Source organism: Cynocephalus volans, chromosome 7, assembly GCF_027409185.1.
Source record: "Cynocephalus volans isolate mCynVol1 chromosome 7, mCynVol1.pri, whole genome shotgun sequence".
Classification (NCBI taxonomy): Eukaryota; Metazoa; Chordata; class Mammalia; order Dermoptera; family Cynocephalidae; genus Cynocephalus; species Cynocephalus volans.
Genome location: NC_084466.1, coordinates 36,702,704 through 36,725,749, shown reverse-complemented (window position 1 = coordinate 36,725,749; position 23,046 = coordinate 36,702,704). Strand labels below are relative to the sequence as shown.

The following is a 23,046-nucleotide window of genomic DNA, read 5'->3' as shown; positions in this document are numbered from 1 at the left end:
ACTTAGAGAAAATTATGTTAAGTGAAATAAGCCAGGCACAGAAAGAGAAATACTGCTTGTTCTCACTCATAAGTAGGAGCTAATAAAAAATAAATAAATAAATAAACAAACAAAAAAGTATTAAACCATCATCATAATTCATTGAACTTTTTAAGAAAAGAGAACACTACTTTGATTGCTGGGGGTGTAAAGACAGGGAGGGAGGGAGGAAAGGGCCATGAAAATCAATTACATTGAAAATAAAATAAAAATAAAACATAATATTTTTACTATCTTATTATATTTTTAAAGCCAAGCCAGATGACTTACGAATCAACCACTAACACATTCTCAAAAAGAAAACTTAAAAAAAAATTGAAGGTACATAATGGTCTCAAACTTTGAGTCATTTCATGTGAGAAAATATGAGAAATAACTTCCTAAGAAGGCTTTACTCTGTACGTTATACATGGTAACACTGCTAAATATAAAATACAAACCATGTAGGCTATGCTATAAATTTTAATTTTTTGACAAATGTGATAGCCTTAGAAGTGACAGCTCAGATCATCTTAACCATTAAAGAGTTAATATTTTATATATGACATATATACAAGAAGACAATGCCTCGTGCTAACCTTGATTTAAGAAATATTTGACCACAATAACCTGATACATTTTTATCACTATTTCCAGAGTTATCCACACTGCCCTCAACAACATTAGGTTATATGTTCCTGTGTTCCTTTTTAACATTCTTAAAAAGAAAAATTCATTTCACTCAAGTTAACACTAATTGCACTTTTTAAATAATATAGAATTCTCTTTCATTTGGTGGTCTAAAATACAGGCCCAGAGTTCATTAAAAGAAATGCCTATAAAAGCAATCACTATCTTCATTTGGTCTTTATCTTGAATAATTGATTCCAGAAGGGGAGAATGAAGAACTGACATGTGAGTTTATTTCTTCTCTTTCATTAAGATCACGATGGACAGCAATTTCTCAGTGATCTGTATCCACTCAAGCTCACAGTGTTTGGCCACCTTACCTTCTGCAACACAAATCTCTGTCATGCATCCAAAGTCCTCGACAGCACAAAAACAATACGAAAACCAATGTTACTCTTTACTTAGTGTGCTTGAAACTGTTTTAAAAGAATTAAAATGTCTTATAACAGACTTATTCAAGCAAGGCGGTAAAAATTGTGTAATTAATAGTCCAGACATAATCAAAAGATAAATTCACTACAAAAATATTCCTCCTGGATACCACTAGATGGCTTTCTAACACAGATTAGCTTTGCTTCCCAATATTTGGTTTATATTTCTCTAGGAAAACCAAATAATTTTTTTAAAGTGGTGGGTTTATTAAATCTGACAACAAACACAATCCTACATTTAGCTTTACAAATGATTTTCTTCACAATGGGCAAAGCATAATATTTCCTAAGATTTTTTTTTCCTCCAACCTTTTCTAGTTCACTGCTCATTTAAAATAATCAGAAGCACCTACTATGCCAGCCTCAGGCCCTGAGAATAAAATGGTGAGTAAGAACAGTTAATATCTGCCCTCAACTACCTAACTAGGCAAAAATAAGGAACCATCAAGAAATGATTATCCATTGGCTAGAATTTTAATAGGTTCAACTTTTTTTTTTTTTTTTGTCTTTGTAATTGGATCTAGTATAGGTTACTGAGCTCCACCTGGTTAAGGGAAGATTTAATGGCAGTAGTCTCCTACAGAAATAAACACAGAATTGATAAAGGTTTCTGTGAATATATTCCAAATGTCAACTCCTTTCTTATCCTGTCAAATTATATAGTATAACTGAGAATACACATGTACTCATTTATATAAAACATTCCATTTATATTAACATACAAAGTTGAGAAATACTGAGGTATACTGGAAAAAGCCCGAGAACCATGAAAAATAAACCTGAGTTTTAGGGCTTGTTCTGCTAGTACATCACTGTCTGATCTTAGGTTAATCCCTTAGACTTCCCAAGCCAGTCACTAACTCAGCAGGAGAATGAAGAATCTAGCTAAATAATCTCTTAAGATCATTTCCAGCTCAAATAATCTAAGATTCTGAAAGTATCCTTTGATATCTAATATAAGATTCTATCTGTACATACTCCTAATTAAAATATAATTTCATGTCTTAAATTTTTTAAGGGAATGATAACCATCCTTTTTTAAACCTCTTTTTCTATTTATGAGTTAGCTCAAGATGTAACAAATTGCTTAAAAATATGAATTCAACTTCTTTTGAAAGTTTGAAATTTTGAAATCTTTGAAAGCTTAAGTGGGCATAGCACTTATCACAACAAACTTTTTAAAGCTATGTCAGTAACAATTAATTAAATTTTTAATTTTAAAGAAAAAAATGTATTTCCTAAGGGTATTTAAAATCTTTTGTACTTTTCCTTCTGCTAAGAAAATGGCAATAAAAAAATGTGTCCTTGCAAACTAAATAATATTGTTAAGATAAAAAATTGAATTGAAAAATATGTATAGTGGTAACAGAAATCTTGAGATAGATGATGAACTCAGAAATGTAAATACTTGTACTAAAAAAGCTTTTGGAAGACAGTACAATAATAGCAAAAGAGAGAAAAACATAGATTGCATATTTGCCAATAATCTTAAAAGTCAAAGGGCTCACTTAAGCAAAATCACTCATTTTACAGATGTAAAAACAAGGCACTTTTATGTTTAAGTGCTTTGGCAAAGATAATGGCATATTTCTATATATACATATATATATATTTTGATACTGTCTGGGTATCTCTTTGTGTTTGGTTCTATCAGCACTGGGGAAAATTATATCATTTCTTCAAATGCTGAAAAACATATTCTAAAATATTTGATATTCATAAACTTAGCAATAAAGTCCCATAAATAGCACAGTAGCTATTACAAATTATTTGATTATAAACTGAATAATTTGAATGATTTTTTAAGTAGAAAATTTATGAAGCATTAGCAAAAAACAGGAACTTTGATTTGATAACAGATAATTATAATTAATTAGCTGAACTGGATACAATGCAAACAAAATTTGTTTAGAATAGGCAAATATGCCTATTTCTCCCATTATGGACATAATTAGCCTGAAAGTTGAAAAGCATATTCAAAAGAAGAAAATTTTCTTTTTCATATTTAAGGATTTTTAAAAGTAATGCACAATGATATTAAACTTTCAGTCATATCAAATACATTGATTCCATATTATCTACATTCTGTATTACCCAGATAGACTTTAAGGGCTTCTGATGTTTTATATCTACTTAAAACGCAAATCTATTTCAAACAAAAATACAAATATCTTAAGCTGACCTTTCCCATATCATAACCACCTCACAAAATGGAAATAATATCAGTAAATATTCCCGAAGTAGATATTTTCAAAGTGTGTATGCAGTCTGAGAGTGAGTGTGAGTGTGTATAGAGGGGAGAGGTTTAACCTACACCCTTAAGTTACAGCATCATATCACTTAGCCCTGTTTGAATGGCTAACCTTCAAGTTTCTGGTTTTCTTTTTCCATTCGAAGCAACAAGATTTGTTGGTGTATAGCCTTTCTCCACAAACTCCTCAGTTCTTTTGATTTTTTTTCTTCAACCTTCTCTGGGTCATCGTCACCAGACAGGAATAAAACCAGTGGGTCCTCCTCCATGGTTGAAGCAAGAGGGGACAAAGGCAGCAGCTCATTCCTGTCCAATCCATCTGCAGAGAAGAAAACAGTGAGAGGCATTCCTTAGCAGTAATCCAACTACAGAAGCTCTTTCTAGAACAGACACTCCCTCATCTTAACTCCCACATTTAAAGGTTTTCGCTTTCCCAGGAACTCTTATTTTCTGGAACTAATGATTTAAGTAAATTCAGTAGACTGAATTCCCCTTTCAGATTTCCCTCTCGCAGTGAAACGAAAGCACAGGTCATTTCACCACTTCTCCTTTCTACACAAGAAGACCTGTAATGGAGGTGCTACAAAATGAACTGGCCTGTCCCCAGAGTCCAACACTTCTGCAATTTATCTGTGCATATTATCTGGCTGCGCAAAACAAGACGATTAAGTGCGTAGGTAAGAGTGATCTCCTAAGGTCAACATCTGCGTCAGAACCCATCAAGAGAAAAGCAGTAGGCGACACTGGGCCTTTCCTGGCTGAGCATGGCACTCCCTCTACCCTCTCCTCCTGGACACCCCCTGACTGATCTGAAGTTCATCCTCTCCCTTCATTCCAGGCCATGCTTCACACTACTGCCAATTACTTTCCTATTAACAAACATGTCATATCTTTTAAAGTGCTTCAATGGTTGCTCATATCCCAAAGAACAAAGTCCAAACTACTGGGAATGGCCTCTAGTCACCTCTCCAAGCCTCCGTTTCTCAGTGTCGCATGCGATGCGCCCCTCATGCTGGATCCCTGTGAGTCTCTGACCTGCACAGTTCTCGAAAATGACCCCGGAGCTTTGCTATTCCCTCCGGCTGAAACACGGTTCTCCCAGCAATTAGTTTGAATAAACATCTAATTTTTCCATGAAGCTTTCTCTGACCATCCTAGGCAGAGTTAATTTCATCTTTAGTATTGCCAGTTGTTTTTTTTTTTTTTTTTTAATTCAATGACCTCTGCCATTACCCTTATTATTTACACTTGCTTCCTTATGTTTTGTTGTTGTTGTTTTTAAATTTTACTCTAAGGCTCCTTTCTAGCTTCTTGAACAAAATTTTTTTTTTTTTTTTTTTTTTTTTGGTGGCTGGCTGGTATGGGGATCTGACCCCTTGACCTTGGCGTTATGACACCATGCTCTAACCAACTGAGCTAACCAGTCAGCCCCTTTCTAGCTTCTTGAATGTTCAATACAATTGACTTTTGGCCTTCTTGTTTTTATATGAATTCATTCATGTTTGTTAATTGTCCTCTTAATTCACTCCATTTTGATATGATCATCATATTTTCTTCCTTCTAGTTTCCAGGAGTACAGTTTTCAGTTTCCAAACACATGAAATTTTTTGGTTGTTCTCTAATTCGTGACATCTTTCTCTCTTTCTATGACACTGTGGTCAGAGCATGTCAGTATAAATGATCATGACTGTCTGAAGTTTATTTTAAAAACTTTATGGATAAGCACATCATTAAGGTTTATGAATGTTCCATGTGTGCTAAAAATAAATCAATTTTCTCTATAGGGGAAAAGAGTTCTGTATAAATATTATGTCAAGCTTGTTCAATTGTGTTATTCAAATATTTAATTTCTCTGCATTTATTTTTCAGAGAAGAATACATTAAAATCTTCCATGAGAGCTACTGGTTTATTTATTTTTCTCCAAAATCCTGTTAAGTGTTATTTTCTAGTTCTCAGGGCTATATAATTATGCATGTTCTCATTCTTGTTACATGTTTTTGTTTATGGTTACATTTACTTTGCCCCTTTAGGTGTTTTTGTTTTAATTTCTAATAGGTCTAATATTCAAAGAGAGCTGCCCATACTCTCTTCTGGTTGATGTTTGCCTTGTGTATTGTATCCACTTCTTCATTGTTCAACTTTTCTGTGTCACTTTGTTTTATGTGTGACTCTTGTAAAAGACTATGTTGCTTTTCTAATAATAAGATTTATGACTTCTTTTCTAGCACCATCTTAGTTCCCCCTATGCATCAAGGAATAGGCCCAATGAGAGGTTTTAGAAACTCACTCTCTTATTTATTAATTCATTTATTCATTCAGCGAGCAGATACTCAATGTCTAATGTGTTCTAATGACACATGAGAAATAAACCACTATATCAGATACAGAAAAAGAAGTTATTTCTCCACCATACTCACGTAAATTTTTTTTTTTTTTTTTTTTTTTTGGATACAAAAGAATTCTTTGCTTTATAAAATAATTCATGTTGCCTTTTAGAATGAGGTGAATTTGGGGTGAAGTCATACCAAGTGTGCATATCCTTTGAGTCAAGGAGAAAGTCTAGCATTCATACTTTTCCCCTGACAAGGTATGAGTCCTAGTTATGCACACTTTGGTGCCTGAGCAACCCTCGAGTAATCCTTGATGTCTTGGGGACTATTTGCTCATGTGAAAATTAGGATCTTTGGCAAAGGTCCTTTCCAGCTAAAACTTCCTGTGGTTCTGTGGGTCTGTGATGGATGCTTAGGTTGGAAGTCAATAATTGTCTTAGTCTGTTTGGGCTGCTCTGACAGAATACCATAGACAGCGTGGCTTATAAACCACAGAAACCTATTTCTCACAGTTCTGGAGGCTGGGGAGTCCAAGAACACGGCACTGGCAGAGTCCTGGCTCACAGCTCTCTTCTCCCTGGATCCTCACACCGTGGAAGGAGGGGGAAGCGGGGGGAGGGAGCTCTACAATCTCTTTTATAATGTCACTAACCCCATGCAGAGCCCTCATGGGCAAACACTCATTTATGATGTAGCATTTCTGGACTTATAAAATCATATTACTTTAAGGAAATCTCCCCAAAGATAATATCTGTCATACAATATCCAAATCCATTCAACCTGGGAGACTTGGCCTTTGAAGGAACCTAAGTATTGACTCCCTCCCCGCTTCAGCTTTTTTGTCCACACCTGTTGTCTTTATTTTTTTGTTGTTGTTTGTTTTGTTTTGTTTCTTATTGAATCATAGTTGTTAATTGTGTAAATCTATACACAGAGAATTTGCTTTCCATTCCCTACTCTGTAACACTTTTAAGGAGTAATTCTCTAGTGAGGACCACACAGACCTTGCTGCTGCATTGCTGAGGGAGATTTGTTCATGGGAGAAGCAACCCTGAGGAAAATGCGCTGTCGCCACGAGATGCGGCGAGGAGTGGCAGGGTTTCCTCCAGTGTTCAGGGACTCATTGCTGCAGGTGGAAGAGGTCCTTTTTCTCCCTTCTCCATCACTGTAGGAAGCAAATAAATATATAACTTGCAATGAGAACATGGCACTTCACAACAAAATGGTAGCTCAAGCCATTCGCAAGTTCTGCCACAGTCAAGCACCAGCCACAGGCAACATGGAGCAATGTGTCACCAGGCACATTGGTCACTCAGGCCACCACATTCTGGGGAAATTGCATTCCAGGCCACAGCCCAGTCATGAGAAGCTCACCCATTTCTACTCATTCCTTAGTAGCCAACCAGTCCTAATTCTAATCTGAAGAATAGCAGTATTTAAACATATGAAGGAATAAGGTTGCCTAAGTAATGAACTTATGCTTCACTAAAGAAATAAAATTAATAGTTTATTCTAAACAATGTAAATATTTCATAAAAGGCTCATGAGTAACTATTCTTACAGCTCTTATAAAATAAGCTGACAAAGAAAGCTTCTATTTGCCTGTGACTGTTCAGATCTGTCTCCAAATTGTCAGCTACCAATAGTTGGATCATTGCAAAACATAGTTCAAATATAGGCAGAATGGTCAATTTTGAGATTATTGTCAGGTGATATATTAAGAAAAAAACTGGGATCAAAGATTAAACAGGCTAAGTTAAAAAATATTAACCAGTTTAGACCCCCTTACAGTTCAGTAGCCCAAAAACTAATAAATAAAAATAAAAACAACAACAACAACAACAAAAATTAACCAGATTTCTTTATATCAGGACTTCTTAGAGAGTGTTAATACATTGGCATGCATTGTGTCTCTCCAACAGGGAAACGGTACATAGAGATTCCCTAAATTATTCAAATTAATTGATCCAAGAATCACTTCCCCCAATTTCGGGGGGCTGGGAGTATTACCTCATTCTACATTAGTGTTTTGTGACACTTACATGTGAAAATGCTGATCAACTCTAAGAATTTCATTTCCTAGGAAAGATCACTCTGAGTTATTCTGGGGTAGTGTGCAATAAAAGGTCATTATGACTCAAAGGTACTTTAGAGACCAACTACGTTTGTAGCTGTTGGTAGCTGCACACGTTAATTGTTGCTGTTAGTGGTAGGAGTATTTTAGTTTAAGTTTCACAGTTTTTTAGCTTTCTTGAGAGAATGATGAAGATACCAATATTTACAGTCAGTAATACCAACAAATGAAGGTATAGGATTTTTTATAGAATCAAGAAGTTCAGATAGGTCAGAAATGAAAGCCAGCTAGAAAAGCCACAAGCCTCTCAGATACTCAGAGGAACTTAACAGCGCTGAGGCAATTAATAGTGAGGAGAGCAATTCAATACCTGCCTGTCATATTTTTATTTACTCTGTGTGTCCATATTTACAGTTATCAGGCAATTCACTTATTTCTAATCTGGCTCTATCTTCCTGGAAATATTACTTTTGGATTAGCTAGTTAAGATGTTTAAAAGGATATATCTCTGAGCTGCTGCACAGACAGCAAGCGTCATGATGTGTTATGATACCTTACAAAGTAGCTGATACAAACATCTCAATATAGTCAAACCCCCTTTGTTAAGCATCCTGGATAAAATCATAATCCTAATATGTGTCCACTGTTGAAAACTTCCCGCAATACTGAATAAATATGTTCATCTTTACTTCCACTATGGAAAGCATTAAAGTATTTCCCTTTTAGAAACTGCGATTCGAGTGTCCTGTACATAATAGTTATATCCTGAGAAATACTCTTGAAGTGCTCTGTATCTTCATTTTTGTAACACTGGCTTACTGGCAGTTATTTGTAACATTTCCAGTTCATGGGTATATTTCTAGCTTCTAGTGTAGTAACAGGCAAATAGTAAGCACACAAGTATACACTAAATAAATTAATATTTTGTAAAACCATATGAAATGCTAACTCAGAAGGTTAGGTAAAGTGGACAAAAAAATATTGGCTAGGCTAACATGTCAGGAATAAATAAAAGATCTACCTTCTTAAAGCCCTTTATTGGAAGTCATAATTTATAGTCTTTCTGGCAGAAAGTCCCAAAGGCTTTACTTCCTAAAAATATGGACTGAGTTGTTGATGGCATCAATGGGTATTGACAATGACAACACTGTTAATAGCAACAGAAAGCATCTTTTTTTCTAGTAAGTGTTGCTCCTTTCCTACGTAAGCCATCTAATTTATAATTTAAGCTTTGAAACCTAAATGAAATACCTATGTAAAAACACTTATTTCAATGCACCACAGGGTAAATGTTCAACAAATATTGGTTTCTCTTGACTATTTTAATAGCTCTAACGATCAAAACTAGAGTAAACCCAACCAAAGGATTCCGAAATGTTTATATTTTAATGCTGGAATTAAAACATCTTTTAAGAATCACCTTCCAATTCACCGTTAAGGACATATCAAGTGTTTAGAGAGTACTAAAAATAAAACTGAGCAGTACCCACATAAGTTTCATTATTGACTATAAATGATAAGCTTTGGGGGAAATATATTATAAAACAGGTGCATAAAGTGCCCTTTCATAACACATATACAAATATGTTCTAACACATATCTGAAAATTATATAACATCTAAATTTTTATAAGCCTGTAATCTACATAAACTGCCAAATGGCAAATTTTCCTCCCATGTCTGAAATGCAATGGCCAGTAATAAGCCAAAAATTAGCAGTCAAAGTATAAGATAATAATATACTGAAAGGAAGAACTTACATAGCAGACGACTGACCTTTTATCTTGTACTAAAAAACGACATCCTGAAAAAGCAGTTTGGTTGCTGAGATAAGACAAAAAAGCTGTTCTGCTTCATTTAGTAAGAGAAGATGTGTACTCAGAAGTCAGATTCCAGATAAGGGTTTAACCAGTCAGTACACATATGCAACTTACAGCAATTTTACTGCTTGATTTGCATTTAGTCAGCAATCTGACATTCATAAGGTGGTCATTTCAAGAATCAAAACCATATGACACACTGTGCATCAAAATTCCTATATCCCAATCTGGAAACTGCACTGGAATAAAGGGGAAAAGTGTTTTTTCTTTCTTTCTTATTTTTTTTTTTCATTTTTTTACTCCAACATTGTTTTTCTCTTAACTTCTCCTTTAATTCAAGTTAGCAGGGAGACAAGTACAATGCTTATTTTTGAGTGAAAATAAAAATGAAACGTGGTATTTACTACAATAATAACAAAGCTAAGACTCACCAAAACCACTTACTTTATATCAGGTATTGATTGTTCTAAACATATTACAAGTATGAGTTAATTTCATCCTCACAGCAACCTTACAGGATAGGTATTATTATTATTATTGCAATTTTTAGCAGGAAAACTGAAGTAGAAAGAGGCTAAGTAACCAGGCCACATGGACAATGAGTGAAGGAGCCAAGCTTCAGATCCAGGCGCTCCAGAAGCCAGACACTCAGGGACTGTAATTTATTGTGCCAATGTAAATACTCTTTGAATTACACCCACAAAAACAAAGCTGTCAGGACTTCCAGGATCTAATGTGTTTCTGGTGGAAAAATATCAGTCTCTAATTAGCATTAAGTCTCCTGGCCAGCTACTTCTCTCCATTTTTTAATGGAATAATTTCATTTATCTCAGCAGAAAAATAACTTCAGAGCACTACTAGGTGCTTCATTTATATAAATGTCTCATTTCCTTTGCTTTAAAATAATTTCATTCTAAAATGTACATAATTTTTATTTTAAACAAAAGGACCAAATCAAAAACACCTTAAATTACACTAAAATACACATACATTGGTCTTTTAATCATCTTTACATTTTTAAAAAGGTGAACAAATTATAACTGTGCCCTTATTTTTCCATATAACCTTTTCCCTCCTTCATTTGTATTTTGGAATATAAATGTGCAGAATAAAATTGCTTTCCAAGAGACATATTCAGGAAAAGTTTTCTGTGGCAGCACTACCTTTATCAGAAATTTATGAAATGAAAAATCCATAACTAGGAAGGATGTACAACTTGGAAAACTCCCACTCATTTTTGTATTGGTATATTATATATGGAATACATATCATCATTCATCGGTTAATCAAGAACCACAATCTGGAAATACAAATGAGAGGTTTATAAGGGAAAAAAAATCCCATATTATGTGTATCGCCATGTAGGCTGAAAGGGCTGATTCCAAGTCCCCTGAACACAGCATCAATCAAAAACCTATGGATATAATATGAAGCCCTCCCCCAAAAGCTTCAAGATAACTTTTAATATATCCTGGAACAAGCAGTTGTAGCCTTTACAACATCAACTATAAAATTAACATTATACTTCTTATAGTTAACATGGAATTTTTAATGCATACTTGCCTACTTTACTGAGAATTAATTCACTGGATACCTTACAGAATGAAGGTTTTCTAATGACCACTCACAGGGACTCAACTTTAAGAAGGATATAGTCATGTTTTATTTCCTGCCAAAGCAATACAGACATGCTTTGCACAAAGGTAAATTCATCTACCAGGAACCAGTTTTACAGAGTTGTTCTGTTGAGCAGCAAACTGCCTCCCATCGCTCCCCACCCCCAGCACCCAACTAAAACTAGGAGCATCATAAAGTCCAAATAAATAGCTACACCTTGGCTAAATATATATCTAAACCACAATGGACTACAACTCAAGAAAGATAACAAAATCTGATTAGTGTGACAGCAACTATTTACCAGAAAACTGAAAAAGCCATTTTTGCAAATGCCTTAAGAAAGGCTGCATGGAACCATATAGTGATGAAATTTTAGTTTTTTTCTTCAGGATCCACAGTAAATTTAACTCATACGTGTATCAGGTGCACTAGTAGTTTATATATAAGTTATGGCTTTCAACTGGATACACATCTGTCATCCTATGGAAAATCTTTACCAATTAAATAAAATTGAGATTGAACTATTCTAGTGGAAATCAATACATGGCATCTGAGCTATGAGTCAAAGACAGATTATTAGTCAGTGGAACAATGTGTAGGAAAAAAGAATGAGGAGAACAAAGGGTTTTATTTCCTAAACTCTGCACACCAAATGCAGACTTATGGAAAAATAAGCAAGTCTGTACATCGGAAATTAAACTATCTCTGGTAACTCATATTTCAAGCAAAATATAAAACAATCTCCCTGGGGCTCAATCTAACCATGTGTAAAATGAGGAAATTGTAGGCCAGATGATCTCTAAAGTAACAGACCTATGTCTATGCCTGTAGTGGAACCTAAAAGGGCATAAGGCAAAGAAAGTCAACATTTCCATTAAGCTTTAAAAACAGATAAGTGTTATTTAAATGGTGTTTATACCCCACCACAAAAAAGTATAGGTCAACCAAAATAGTTTTCTGGGGACTTTTTTCTCTTGAACATCTCATTCTAGTCCAATCTTTAATACTGTTTTTATTCCAGTTACATGAAATCTACATGTTAGTGGCCCAAATAGGAAGATGGGCATGTATGTGTTTCATTAGGCTCATGATATGAGCAAAGTGTAAAAATTGGAACTGAGCAAAGAACAGCTATTTGCAGTTAAATTGTTCAAGTGGATGTTTACCACAAAAAGCACTGAGTCGAGAGGCCGAGATGTCATCACAGATGTGGTCAGACTTCCCTAAAAAGGAACTAGGTGTTTTCCTCTGACCAGACCAATGGAAGTTTGTAAGCTTTTAGCAATGTCTCAAAGTGACCAACATGACAGGAATTAAGATGAACAGAAGTAGATTAATAATCTTCTTCAGGTGAAAACCAGATTTGATTTTATGAGTATGTTTCTTTTAGGATGCTCATGTCTACATCTTCTTGGGATATGGGATAAACTCCTCATATGTACATATCTAGCCTTCCAGCTAGCAAATTCACTTTGATTAACTTAAAACTAAAATTAGGCTTTGATTGGAGGCCACAGCAAAGCTCTAAGAAAGTTTCAACATGGAATAGAGTAGAAACAGGATTTCTGTTTTTAATCAACATTTTAAATGGTTATTTGTGATCTTTGATTATACCAGGGGGTCACATTTTTCCTATTATGTAGACCTCAGACCACCCAGAATGATGGCATGCATTCAGGAGATAACTAAAATGGCTTTTTAAACTAATGGCAACATTCAGTTGGAAGAATCTGTGAATTTTTAAAATGAAAATATTTAGATCTCTAATCACCTTGATTCTGAAGCAGTGTCCTGTCTAGTACACAGGAAAACAAGGAATAGCATTAGAACAGAGAGACAGAGATACATCCAAAACCAGGATTCAGAATAAAAAGGCATTCCCATATAAGTTGTAACTATCATTTACTTTTCACCAATAAATTTCAATACAAATAATTTTTAAAATATAGCCTTAAAACCTGAGAAGAAGTTATAAGGAGTAACAAAGATGCTTGTTGATGGAAAGAATATATTATATACTTGACAAATGAATATTATGAAAAAATAGCATATTATCAAACACAGTTATAGTTTAACTACTAAACAATGAAATTACATAAATTTTGAACAATTAATTTGAAAGTGAAACAAAAAATACAATTATTCCCTTTCCTTTATCATTTCAATACTGTACAGAGAATCTATTAACCAACAAACCATAATGTTAAAAAAATCTTGGTTCCTTTTTCTCAGCCTGGTTAAAGAGTAACTTAACATGTTTTTAATAATTCAGGATAGCGGTCCTGAAAAAGGATGCCTAACCTGAATTTAAAATTCCAAATCTCTAAGATTCACAAGACCCTTCCTACTATCTAAGAGTTGCTATCAACATGATCCAATACCCATTAAGTGCCTTACACTGAGATTCAGATAAGTCAGTCTGTTATTGAAAAAAATCAAAGAAATGCCTAGGAAATATTCTATATGCAGTACTTAAACATAAATATGTATTATATTTATCACTTTAGTACAGTTGGTTCAATTGGTGGCTTATAGGTTGCATAAAATACGTCAAGAAAGACTGAGAAAAAAAAGGTGTGATCAGGGAAGGTTTGCTTTGTATGTGTTAGCACTAGGTCTTAATCCAAATGATATAAAGCTTAGACTCCAGGGTCCGAGGCAAAGAAACACACAAATAATACAAAAAAAAAAAATCTATAATTCAAAAGATAATCATATCATCAAAAAGCTTCGAAACTACTGGCTTAAAAACTTTTTGTAATAAAATTAATTGGAATTGAAACCAATATAGAAGCAGATTAGAACAAGCACAATGTAAGGATGCATAAATGTCACTCCAAAATCAAGCAGCCAGTTTTTAGTAACATATCAGTATATCACTCCAAAAAATTTTGCTTTGCAAACAGAGGACACTGATCTCACCTGATTTCATTTTCATACTGTGGGGACAGTCTACCTGAATTCTGGTAAAAGCTTTTCAGGAAAGAAGGGGCAGTGAAGGAGGGGGCAGAGAAGGAAGTATGAAGACTTGGAAGACTGGAGGAAGAATTACTCTCCTTGTGCATGCGTCGAGCTGATGGAAGAATGCTGAGTACAGAAAATACAGCAAATTTGTCTTAATTTATATTTCAGCAAAAAATCTTTATTCACTATGAAAAAGCATATAAATAGCTTCTTGCTATTAATTTAACTTTTCCTTTCAAGGCTCATGGCTAGATCTTACATGGGAAAAGAAAAAAAAAAAGGAGCATGCAGTTCTTTATTTAGGTGACTATGACCTAGTTTGACTTTTTCACAAACTGAATTCCTCATCTATGCAGTATTTCTAACCATCTGTGTTTGTCTCCAAAAAATTCTTAACAATTTTAAGACAAAAATGTTTGTTTTACATGCAAAAGACACTTCAAGGGAAAAACTAGGAAAGCATAAATAATTACAGGAAACAAGAAGGAAAAACTGATTATCAGTGGTTCAAAGACTAACTATTTTAAAGAGTTAAACCCTTCTAAATATTTAAGAACAACATGTTTGGTTGTTGGAAGTCATCATAATACCTTTGGCTTAACAAACATTAATATCCGTGTTCTTTACAGAAGCTTGTGGAATTGTGCCATTATGGTTTAATCCAAAGCGCTAAATCTTCCACATAGTTCTTTTTTTTTTTTTAGAAGTTTCTTTGCATAGCAAGTTTACAATGACACAAATAGCATCTTTTTATATTGGTAGAAATTATCTGAACTTATACGTTATAAAATGTGAAAAGAATTGAGATATCATTTACAGTCTAAAATAATTGATGTTTTTAATTCTTGAAAATAATTTTTCCTGGAAAGAAAAAGAGATTTGTTAACTTGGGTAAATATAAATGAAGCAATCATTTAAAAGATCTTAGTATACATATGAATACTTAATCTCTTTAACACAGATACAAAAAAAATCTGAGGATAATTGATTCTGTTGGTTTACTTTATTTTTATATCATAAATGTTTTTTTAAAATATAAAATCATTCAGAAAACAATGAGAAAAAAAATGTATCCTTAAAGGAAATGCTGATAAACTTGATAACACTTGTTGTAAAAATTACCTCTCTCTTTTTACTTCCAGTTCTGTTTTTTTCTCTCCAACTGGCATCCCTATCCAACCCTATATTCTGCATCAAACTCACAGGTAAAGAAGAAAAACAAAATTAGTTCTAAGATAGAAAGTCTGATCTGTGCTACACAGAAAGAAATATAATCGTTCTACAATTCCAGGTTTATCTCCTTTACTATTTCTCACCAAATGTCAAACAATTTTGTTAAATTATTTTTTAATACCATGGAAGATAATTTCTAATGGACACTGCCTGTCAATTATGGTATGTATAGTCTTCTTTATAGATACCACTTTATTCTAGATAAAATTTGTAACAATTTTCATATTTAGCCTTAATTTATTATGTAATAAAATATATCCAAATATTATCTCATATATGAAGATAGTTTAGGTGATTGTTTTGACCCTGGAATTTTACTGCAGCCTAACAGGAAGTTTTATTGCTATGTTATTTTCAAATCTGCTGGCTTTGATTTTTAAAAGAAGACACTGAGTAACATGTACTGTCAGCAGGTTTTCAGACAAAACAATTGCATGATATCTTGTTTCTCCATTTTTCTGAAAGAAAAAAAAAAGTTTTCATCCTAATGCATTAACTCTTCTCTTTAAGTGTGCCTTAACCTGCCTTGTTTTCCTTAGTATCTGAGGAAAACAAATTTAATTTATTTTTAGGGTCTTTCTAAACACCGAAAGTTGGCTATAGCACGAAGTCACAGTGCAGCTTGACTCCAGAGTGATCATCACGAGGTGACAAGACCGTCTGGATTCACCCCTGGAGAGAGGTCCACACTCACCTGCACTGCTCAATGGAGCGCTGCCTCAGCAGAGGGGAGCGCACCCCGTGAGCCCTGGCATCCTGTAAAGTCAGCTTTCTCTTTGTGCTTGAAGGTGGGTGGCTGAACGTGTGTGCCCGTCTTCGAAACTGCGGGGAGTCGGAATCCTCTTCTGGGAACGTCTGCCAAGCTGAGGACAGTGGGGAGGCTGGTGGTGTCCCTGGCGGTGAGTCTCCCGGCGAGCAGTCCTGAAAGGCAAGCAGAAGGGAGGACTTTCTTTCCTGCGTGGGTCACGGCAGACCTGTCGAAACACAGAGCTCAAAAGTGACAGGGTGCCTCATCTTCTTCCTGAGTCATGACAAAACTGTTTTCTTTCCTTTTACTCAATCTATGCTGAAGGCTCATCAGTATCCCCACAACCCATTTCTTCTGATAAGCAGCTGTGAGAGCATCCGTAAAGAGAGACCAGAAAGTGAAAGGGGTGACAAGAAAAGGTATTCTTTCCCCTGACGCTTTGTGGTAAAATGTTATAGCTACCGTACCTTTCTCACTATTGTCAGAAAGATGAAAAGAGATCACGACCAGAAGAGGGTGGAGTCTGTTTTTATGTATCTCCTTGTTTCTGTGACATATCGGTTGCATGCTTCCTGTACTGTCAAAACAATATCACAATGCCTAAGTGCCCTAGTCTCATGGCAAAGCCTTCAGGAAAATAAAATAGAGCCCAGTGGGTATCTTCCTTCACTATGGCTGTTTCTATCCGATTACATGTTCCCTTAGGTAAATTTCTTCTAAAAGACATGAAAAACAGGAAATGGATGAAATGTGAGCTATGCTGGAATGCATCTCATAGTGCATGGACAGATATCATAAATCTTTCAATTTAGATAGGTATGTTGTTTATACTTTACAGGAAAGGCACCACTGTAGAAATGTTTCTCTGGATGAGTATGGGTTAGGGCTAATAGACTCACAGCTGGACTAAGTCCCCGGTTCCATCAACAGGTAGTCTAATAAGAATGCTTTAATATTTTTCCATTATAAAAACAGGTTGCATATGCCTCAGGTTACATGCTGCATGATACAGGAAGGCAACCAAACCTACTGAGAGTTGTCTATGAAATAAAGAAGAGCCAAAGGGTGCAGTCGAAATGATAAAAAATGAGGAAAAATTGTAACATAAGAAGAGAACAAAAAAAAAAACAGAGCACTGTACAAGCATAGTAATTACATGGCTCATTTTTAGATAGCTTTGGATCAGCAGTTGCTCAAATACTGTCCTCCAAAGCATACTATCTCCAAACAGTAAAATGCCTGATAGAGCACAGTCGGCCTGTAAGGGAGGTGTTCTGACTCAACATGAGAAGGCTTAGCTGCATAAAGACAAATATGCTAATACCCAGAATCTTCTTATTTAAAATAATAAACCCCCTGGGGCATGGAGAAGGGGACTGGACCTCTCTCCCACAACCAGGCACACTGCACCAGTGCCTCAGGGCCTGCCCAGGGACCTGAGGCATGGAGAAGGGGACTAGACCTCTCTTCCACAACCAGGCACAACAAGCCAGGGCCATGGGTCCCACCCAGTGACCCGAGGCATGGAGCCAGGAACCAGACCCTCCTCCCACAACAAGGCACACCACGCCAGTGCCTTGGGGTCCACCCAGGGACCTGAGGCAAGAAGGGGACTGGACCTCTCTCCCACAACCAGGCAAATGGCGCCAGTGCCTTGGGGCCTGCCCAGGGACCAGAGGCATGGAGAAGGGGACCAAACACACCCCACAACCAGGCATACTGCCAGTGCCAAGGAGCATGCCAAAAACAGCATCTCCACGTGGGTGGCCCACCACAGCCACCACAATAACCATGGCTGCTGCAAAAGCAGCTAGACGCCACAGCCACCACGCAGATGGTCCGCCAACCACCGGAGTGCATTTACACACGAAGAGTCACCAGCAGAGACAAAGAAAAGAAGAGGATGTCTCTTTCCACAAAACCCATTTCAGAGTGACAGAAGAAGCATCTGCTCTATGATAATATTGGGGGACCTGATCACATCTCTCAGCATTGGACAGATCATCTAGGCAACAAATCAACAGAGTAACCATTATTCTTTCAGAAGGAGAGAAGAAATCTAGGGTAATTAGAGGGGGAGGGGGGAGGAAGAAGGGGATGTGGAGAGATTGGACAAGGGGCATAAAGAATAATTACGATTTGTAACAATATATATGCTAGTGATATTGATTTAATCAACATATCTCAATGTTCAACCCCAAAAATATGTATAATCCATTTTGATTCAATAAATAAAATAAATTTTTTAAAAAATTGATTATACAAAAAAAATAAAAATTAAAAAAATAAAGAAAAGAAAATAATAAACCCAAATATTTATTTTTTTAAAACCTATAAAAGACAATAAAATAATTAAGCAAGCATATTATCATATCAGTGTTGGTTTTTGCTAAATCACAATTAATAACAAACAAGGGAGCTCCGATTAGATACCTTCTCTGAAGCAAGACTGCTGGACCGTTCAAAGCCATCCACACTTCCAAGCCGACCTCTCCTTCTGTTAGCTCCCTGAGTGAAGAGAACAAAATTAAATCCTTCATAGAGTTGGAATTTTCACTTCAAAACTATAAAAGGCAGTGTCAGGTGGCCTCTTCATTTTAGCATTAAATTAATCCTTTAGCGGTTGACTCAAATTTGTTGGCTGTTTAAACAGCAATTACAGCATGGTAAACAGAACTATTCTCAGCCTATCTCCATTATTTCTAAATCAGCCATTAGATAACTAGATACTCAGACCAAGCTTTTTGAAGTTATTTTGGTTACAAGGTTACACATTATTCATCCAGAAGGTCAGTGAAAGCCCATTAATTCTGTGTCTCATAGATAAATGTTGATGTGGAAGATCAGCAAAATAAACCAAAAAAGTTATAAAGAAAATGGTTTAATAAACACAACCTCCACACAACCTAGATTACAAACATCATAATTCATATTATAAGGTTATAATAAACACATGTTAGAAACAAATCAGAAAAAAATGCATTCTGAAATTTATGAATTTTTGCTTCACTCATTATCCGATAATACAATACAACTTCAATAAATCATTGCACTCAAGAAGACCGGACATCAGTCTGCTTCAATTTTGAGTAATTGGTTCTTGATTTCCTCTTCACATAGTCCTCTGGTGTGGATTTCACAGATGATCTAAGAAAGAGGGACCTAGGAGATCATCTTGTCTATTCCCCTCACTTTAATGGGAAGAAACTGAGGCCAACTATTGAAGAAAAGAGGACAGAAAGGCAGGTTGGAACCACATCGACAAGGTCTTAAGAGACAAAACGCAGACTGAGGCGTTCTATACAACTCTATCCATGGAAAAGTTCTAAAAAGAATGGCTGGAAATACAAGTCAAGACAATGTGACAGTGACGTTACAACATTTAAAAATGCACAATATTTGCATAGCACTTTACAGTTTTAAAGTTCGTCTCCACACATTCTTTTGTTTAATTTGGGGGTGGAGGATTAAATTTCATTTTATTTTTTTATCGAAGTAATACCTGCACAAAGTTCCAAAAGTCAAATTGTGCTACCACGCTAATAATGAAAAGTGGCAGTCACCAATCCCCTCTCTCACTCTAAATCCCACTCCCCAAATCAAGCCTTGAAATTACTTATATTGATGCTTCCAGTATTCAGTTTACCCTACTATTCTTTAATCTTTCCATTTTAGGCACTATCTATTGACTTCTTAACTATGGGAAATAAGACTTTAATATTCTTCCTTCTTACCCACTGCTCACTCCCACCACACACACGTGCACATGCATGCACACACTTCTCTCTTCCCCTCCTCACTACATGTAGTCACATCACAAGTTTCAGTTAAACCAGTATTTTGTGCTTAGATTATTATGACTTTGTAAATACTATCTGCAGCTGAGCTACGTATTTCATTATGATTACATCTGATTACATCTCATATCTTGTACATTTGTTTTTCATGAAGTTAATCACTACTTCGGCAATCACAAATTTATCATGAAACTCTCCAACAGCTCACAATACAGTCAAACATCACATAATCCGTCAATTACAATTTTTCCTTTTTCTCTGAGGAAAGAAATTTTTTTCATTATGGAAAACTCTGTCTTCCTGCCCCAATCTAGACTCTGCAATTTAGCTTTGCTCTATGGGTCTTCTTAGTATTTTCCTTTATGGTCAACCTAGAAATTTCCTTTAACCCTCTCCTCTGTTGGTATTTTTGTTTCCTTAATCCCAAGTCTTCCTCTTTTTTAGTACTTCCTCATTCTGGTGGAGCACATTCTTCAGGTGCTTTCTGAGAAAGGGAGACTGGGAAGTAAATTTTTTTTTTTAATTTATGTGTCTGTAAACGTCATTATTCTATGCTTACATTTCATTAATAGTTGGCTGAATATATAATTCTGTTTGGAAGAATATGATAGCATTGCTCGTGTCCTTTGGCTCAGAAGTCTAATGTCGTGATTCTAGAGCCTGTGTGTATGACCTGCTATTTCTCTTTGGAACAGAATCTAATTTTACTCTTGGGCATTCTGAAATTTCACAACAATGAGCCTTGGCATAAATTTTACTCAGTCATTCTATTGTGTACTTTCTGAGCCCATTAAGTCTGGAAACTCATTCTCATTAGCTCTGAGAAATTTCTTAAATTATTTCTTTGAAAATTTCCTGCATGCATTTTCTCTTTCCAGAGTGCTGTGGACTGACCAGATTGTGTCACCAAAGTTCATATATTAGTAGCTTAATTCCCACTGTAACTGTTGAGGGTGGGGAATCCAATTATGGTAATTGAAAGGTGGGGCCTTGAAGAAGTGATTAGATTGTAGGACCATGCTGTAGTGAATAGATTAATAATAGTGGTCAGGGGTGTGGTTCTGAGGGCTTTAAGAGTATGTGAGAAGTTAGTCTCTCTCTGCTCTGCCATTTTCTGCCATGTAAGACCCCAAGTATCTGTCATTGCCACCACCAAGGCCTTCACCACATGTGTTCCCTGGACTTTGGATTTCCCAGCCTCAAAAACTGTAAGCAATAAATTTCATTTTCTTTATAAATCACTCTGTTCCAGGTATTTTGATATAAGTAACAGAAACGGACTAATATATGGTGCACTTACCATTAGGCTTTTGGATCTCCATACTGATCTTTAGTTTTTTGCCTTATTCTCCTAGTTTCCATTTCTTTGTCATTTTGCTCTGTTTTCTGGAAGATTTTTCAACTCTATTTTCCTAGCCTTCTATTGAATTTTCCTTTTTATGCCTACTCTCAAAATTTTAAGAGATCTTTCTTGTTCTCAATTGACTGTTTTATATTTAAGGTATCCTATTTTGTTCCATGGAAGCAATATTTATTCTTATCTGTATATATTAACTATAGTTTTTCATCTCCACTGGCTCCTAATATAGCAACTACATCAATAACAAAATTAACAGCAGCATCTAATATTACCGAATGCTTATCATGTACCATATACTATGTTAAGCATTTTACACTGCATTATCTCATTTAATCCTCACAACAATTTTGTGAGACAGGTACAATTATTTTGCTCAGCTTCACAGATAAGGAGACTGAAGTTCTGATAGATTATGTTGCCCAAGTTTACACAGCTAGTTAAAGAACAGAGCAGCAATTTGAACGTAGGAAGCACAATTTAAAAGTAAAGCTCTTAAGCTCTTACTCAATACTACCTCCCTAAGATAGAGCTTTGTGAAAAATAGAAGTACAAATAAAACTAATTCACCTAGGGCCGACCCCGTGGCTCACTAGGAGAGTGCGGCGCTGGGAGCACAGCGGCGCTCCCACCACGGGTTCGGATCCTATATAGGGATGGCCGGTGCGCTCACTGGCTGAGCGTGGTGCGAGTGACACCAAGCCAAGGGTTGCGATCCCCTTACCAGTCACAAAAAAGAAAAAGAAAAAAAAAAAAAAAAACTAATTCACCTACATTGGTTAAGTGGAATTTTACAAATGTCCTAGAACCTCATTATGGTTCTGTCAGTTCATCAGTTCCATGCTATAACTCACATACTTCCAATAAGAAACTATATGTGTGGCTAATTAACTATTGTGTTAGTGTGTGGCCAAGAGGGAAATGTAGTAAAGAGCAGGTTGCTTTCCGCTATATTTAGGTGCTCCTTACATGCCAACCTGCCTATCTCAAACATGGTCTTTGGTCACAAAAGGGAAAATAGTTACATGGACATCGAGCCATTTCAATTATTAGAAAAGCAACTTAAATCACACATTTTTTTACTCATAGTCATGTTTTATACACGTGTGGTTTTTTTGTATGTGCATAAAGAAAAACAAACTTACTTCAAATTAAACTCTAGTACTATCATCAATTCATGAATTTCAACAAGTGAAGACAATAAATATTACTCTGAAGAAAGCATGAAAGGAGGACTATTTTGAAAATGACTCGTCTTTTATATTAGTAAATAATTATCTTCTGGAAAACTCCAACTTAAGAAAAAGTAAGAGACAAAAAATCAGAATACAAGAGTCTGTCTTCACCTTTGAACAAACAGCTTTCTCAGTTTTACTACATTATGATTTAGTAATTCATGTGTCAAGCCCTTTCCCTTGGGCCCACTTTTTAATGGTTAATGAGATGAGCTTCTAAGCATTTCAAAAATGGATCCTATTTCATAAACAACTATAGTTAGCTAAATAAAATATTTTGACATTTAAAAATGGCAGCAATTATGAGATAATGAACTCTACAACTGGACTGTGAAAAAACTGACAAGTTTTACAGGGAAAAAATGACAAGTTTTAGAAGGACACAAAACTCCTTTTGCTATGTAACCTTTAATACAACATGGGGAACTGCCAACCTTCCGAAGCATGTTCTGCTGCACACAGGGGAAGCAAGACCTTGTTA

The 23,046-nt window shown here is 35.5% G+C and overlaps 1 protein-coding gene across 2 annotated transcripts in view; it reads right to left on the bottom strand.

The window, feature by feature from the left end:
* Positions 1-23,046, bottom strand: part of TBC1D4 (TBC1 domain family member 4) — a 171,554-nt gene that overhangs the window by 18,369 nt on the left and 130,139 nt on the right. For both annotated transcript variants that reach the window (XM_063102105.1, XM_063102106.1), the window contains exons 9-13: positions 18,610-18,684; positions 16,123-16,349; positions 14,154-14,318; positions 6,726-6,886; positions 3,503-3,709 (exon numbers count right to left, since the gene is read on the bottom strand). In XM_063102105.1, coding sequence (XP_062958175.1) covers positions 3,503-3,709; positions 6,726-6,886; positions 14,154-14,318; positions 16,123-16,349; positions 18,610-18,684 — 835 coding nt within the window. The remainder of the gene's footprint in view (positions 1-3,502; positions 3,710-6,725; positions 6,887-14,153; positions 14,319-16,122; positions 16,350-18,609; positions 18,685-23,046) is intronic.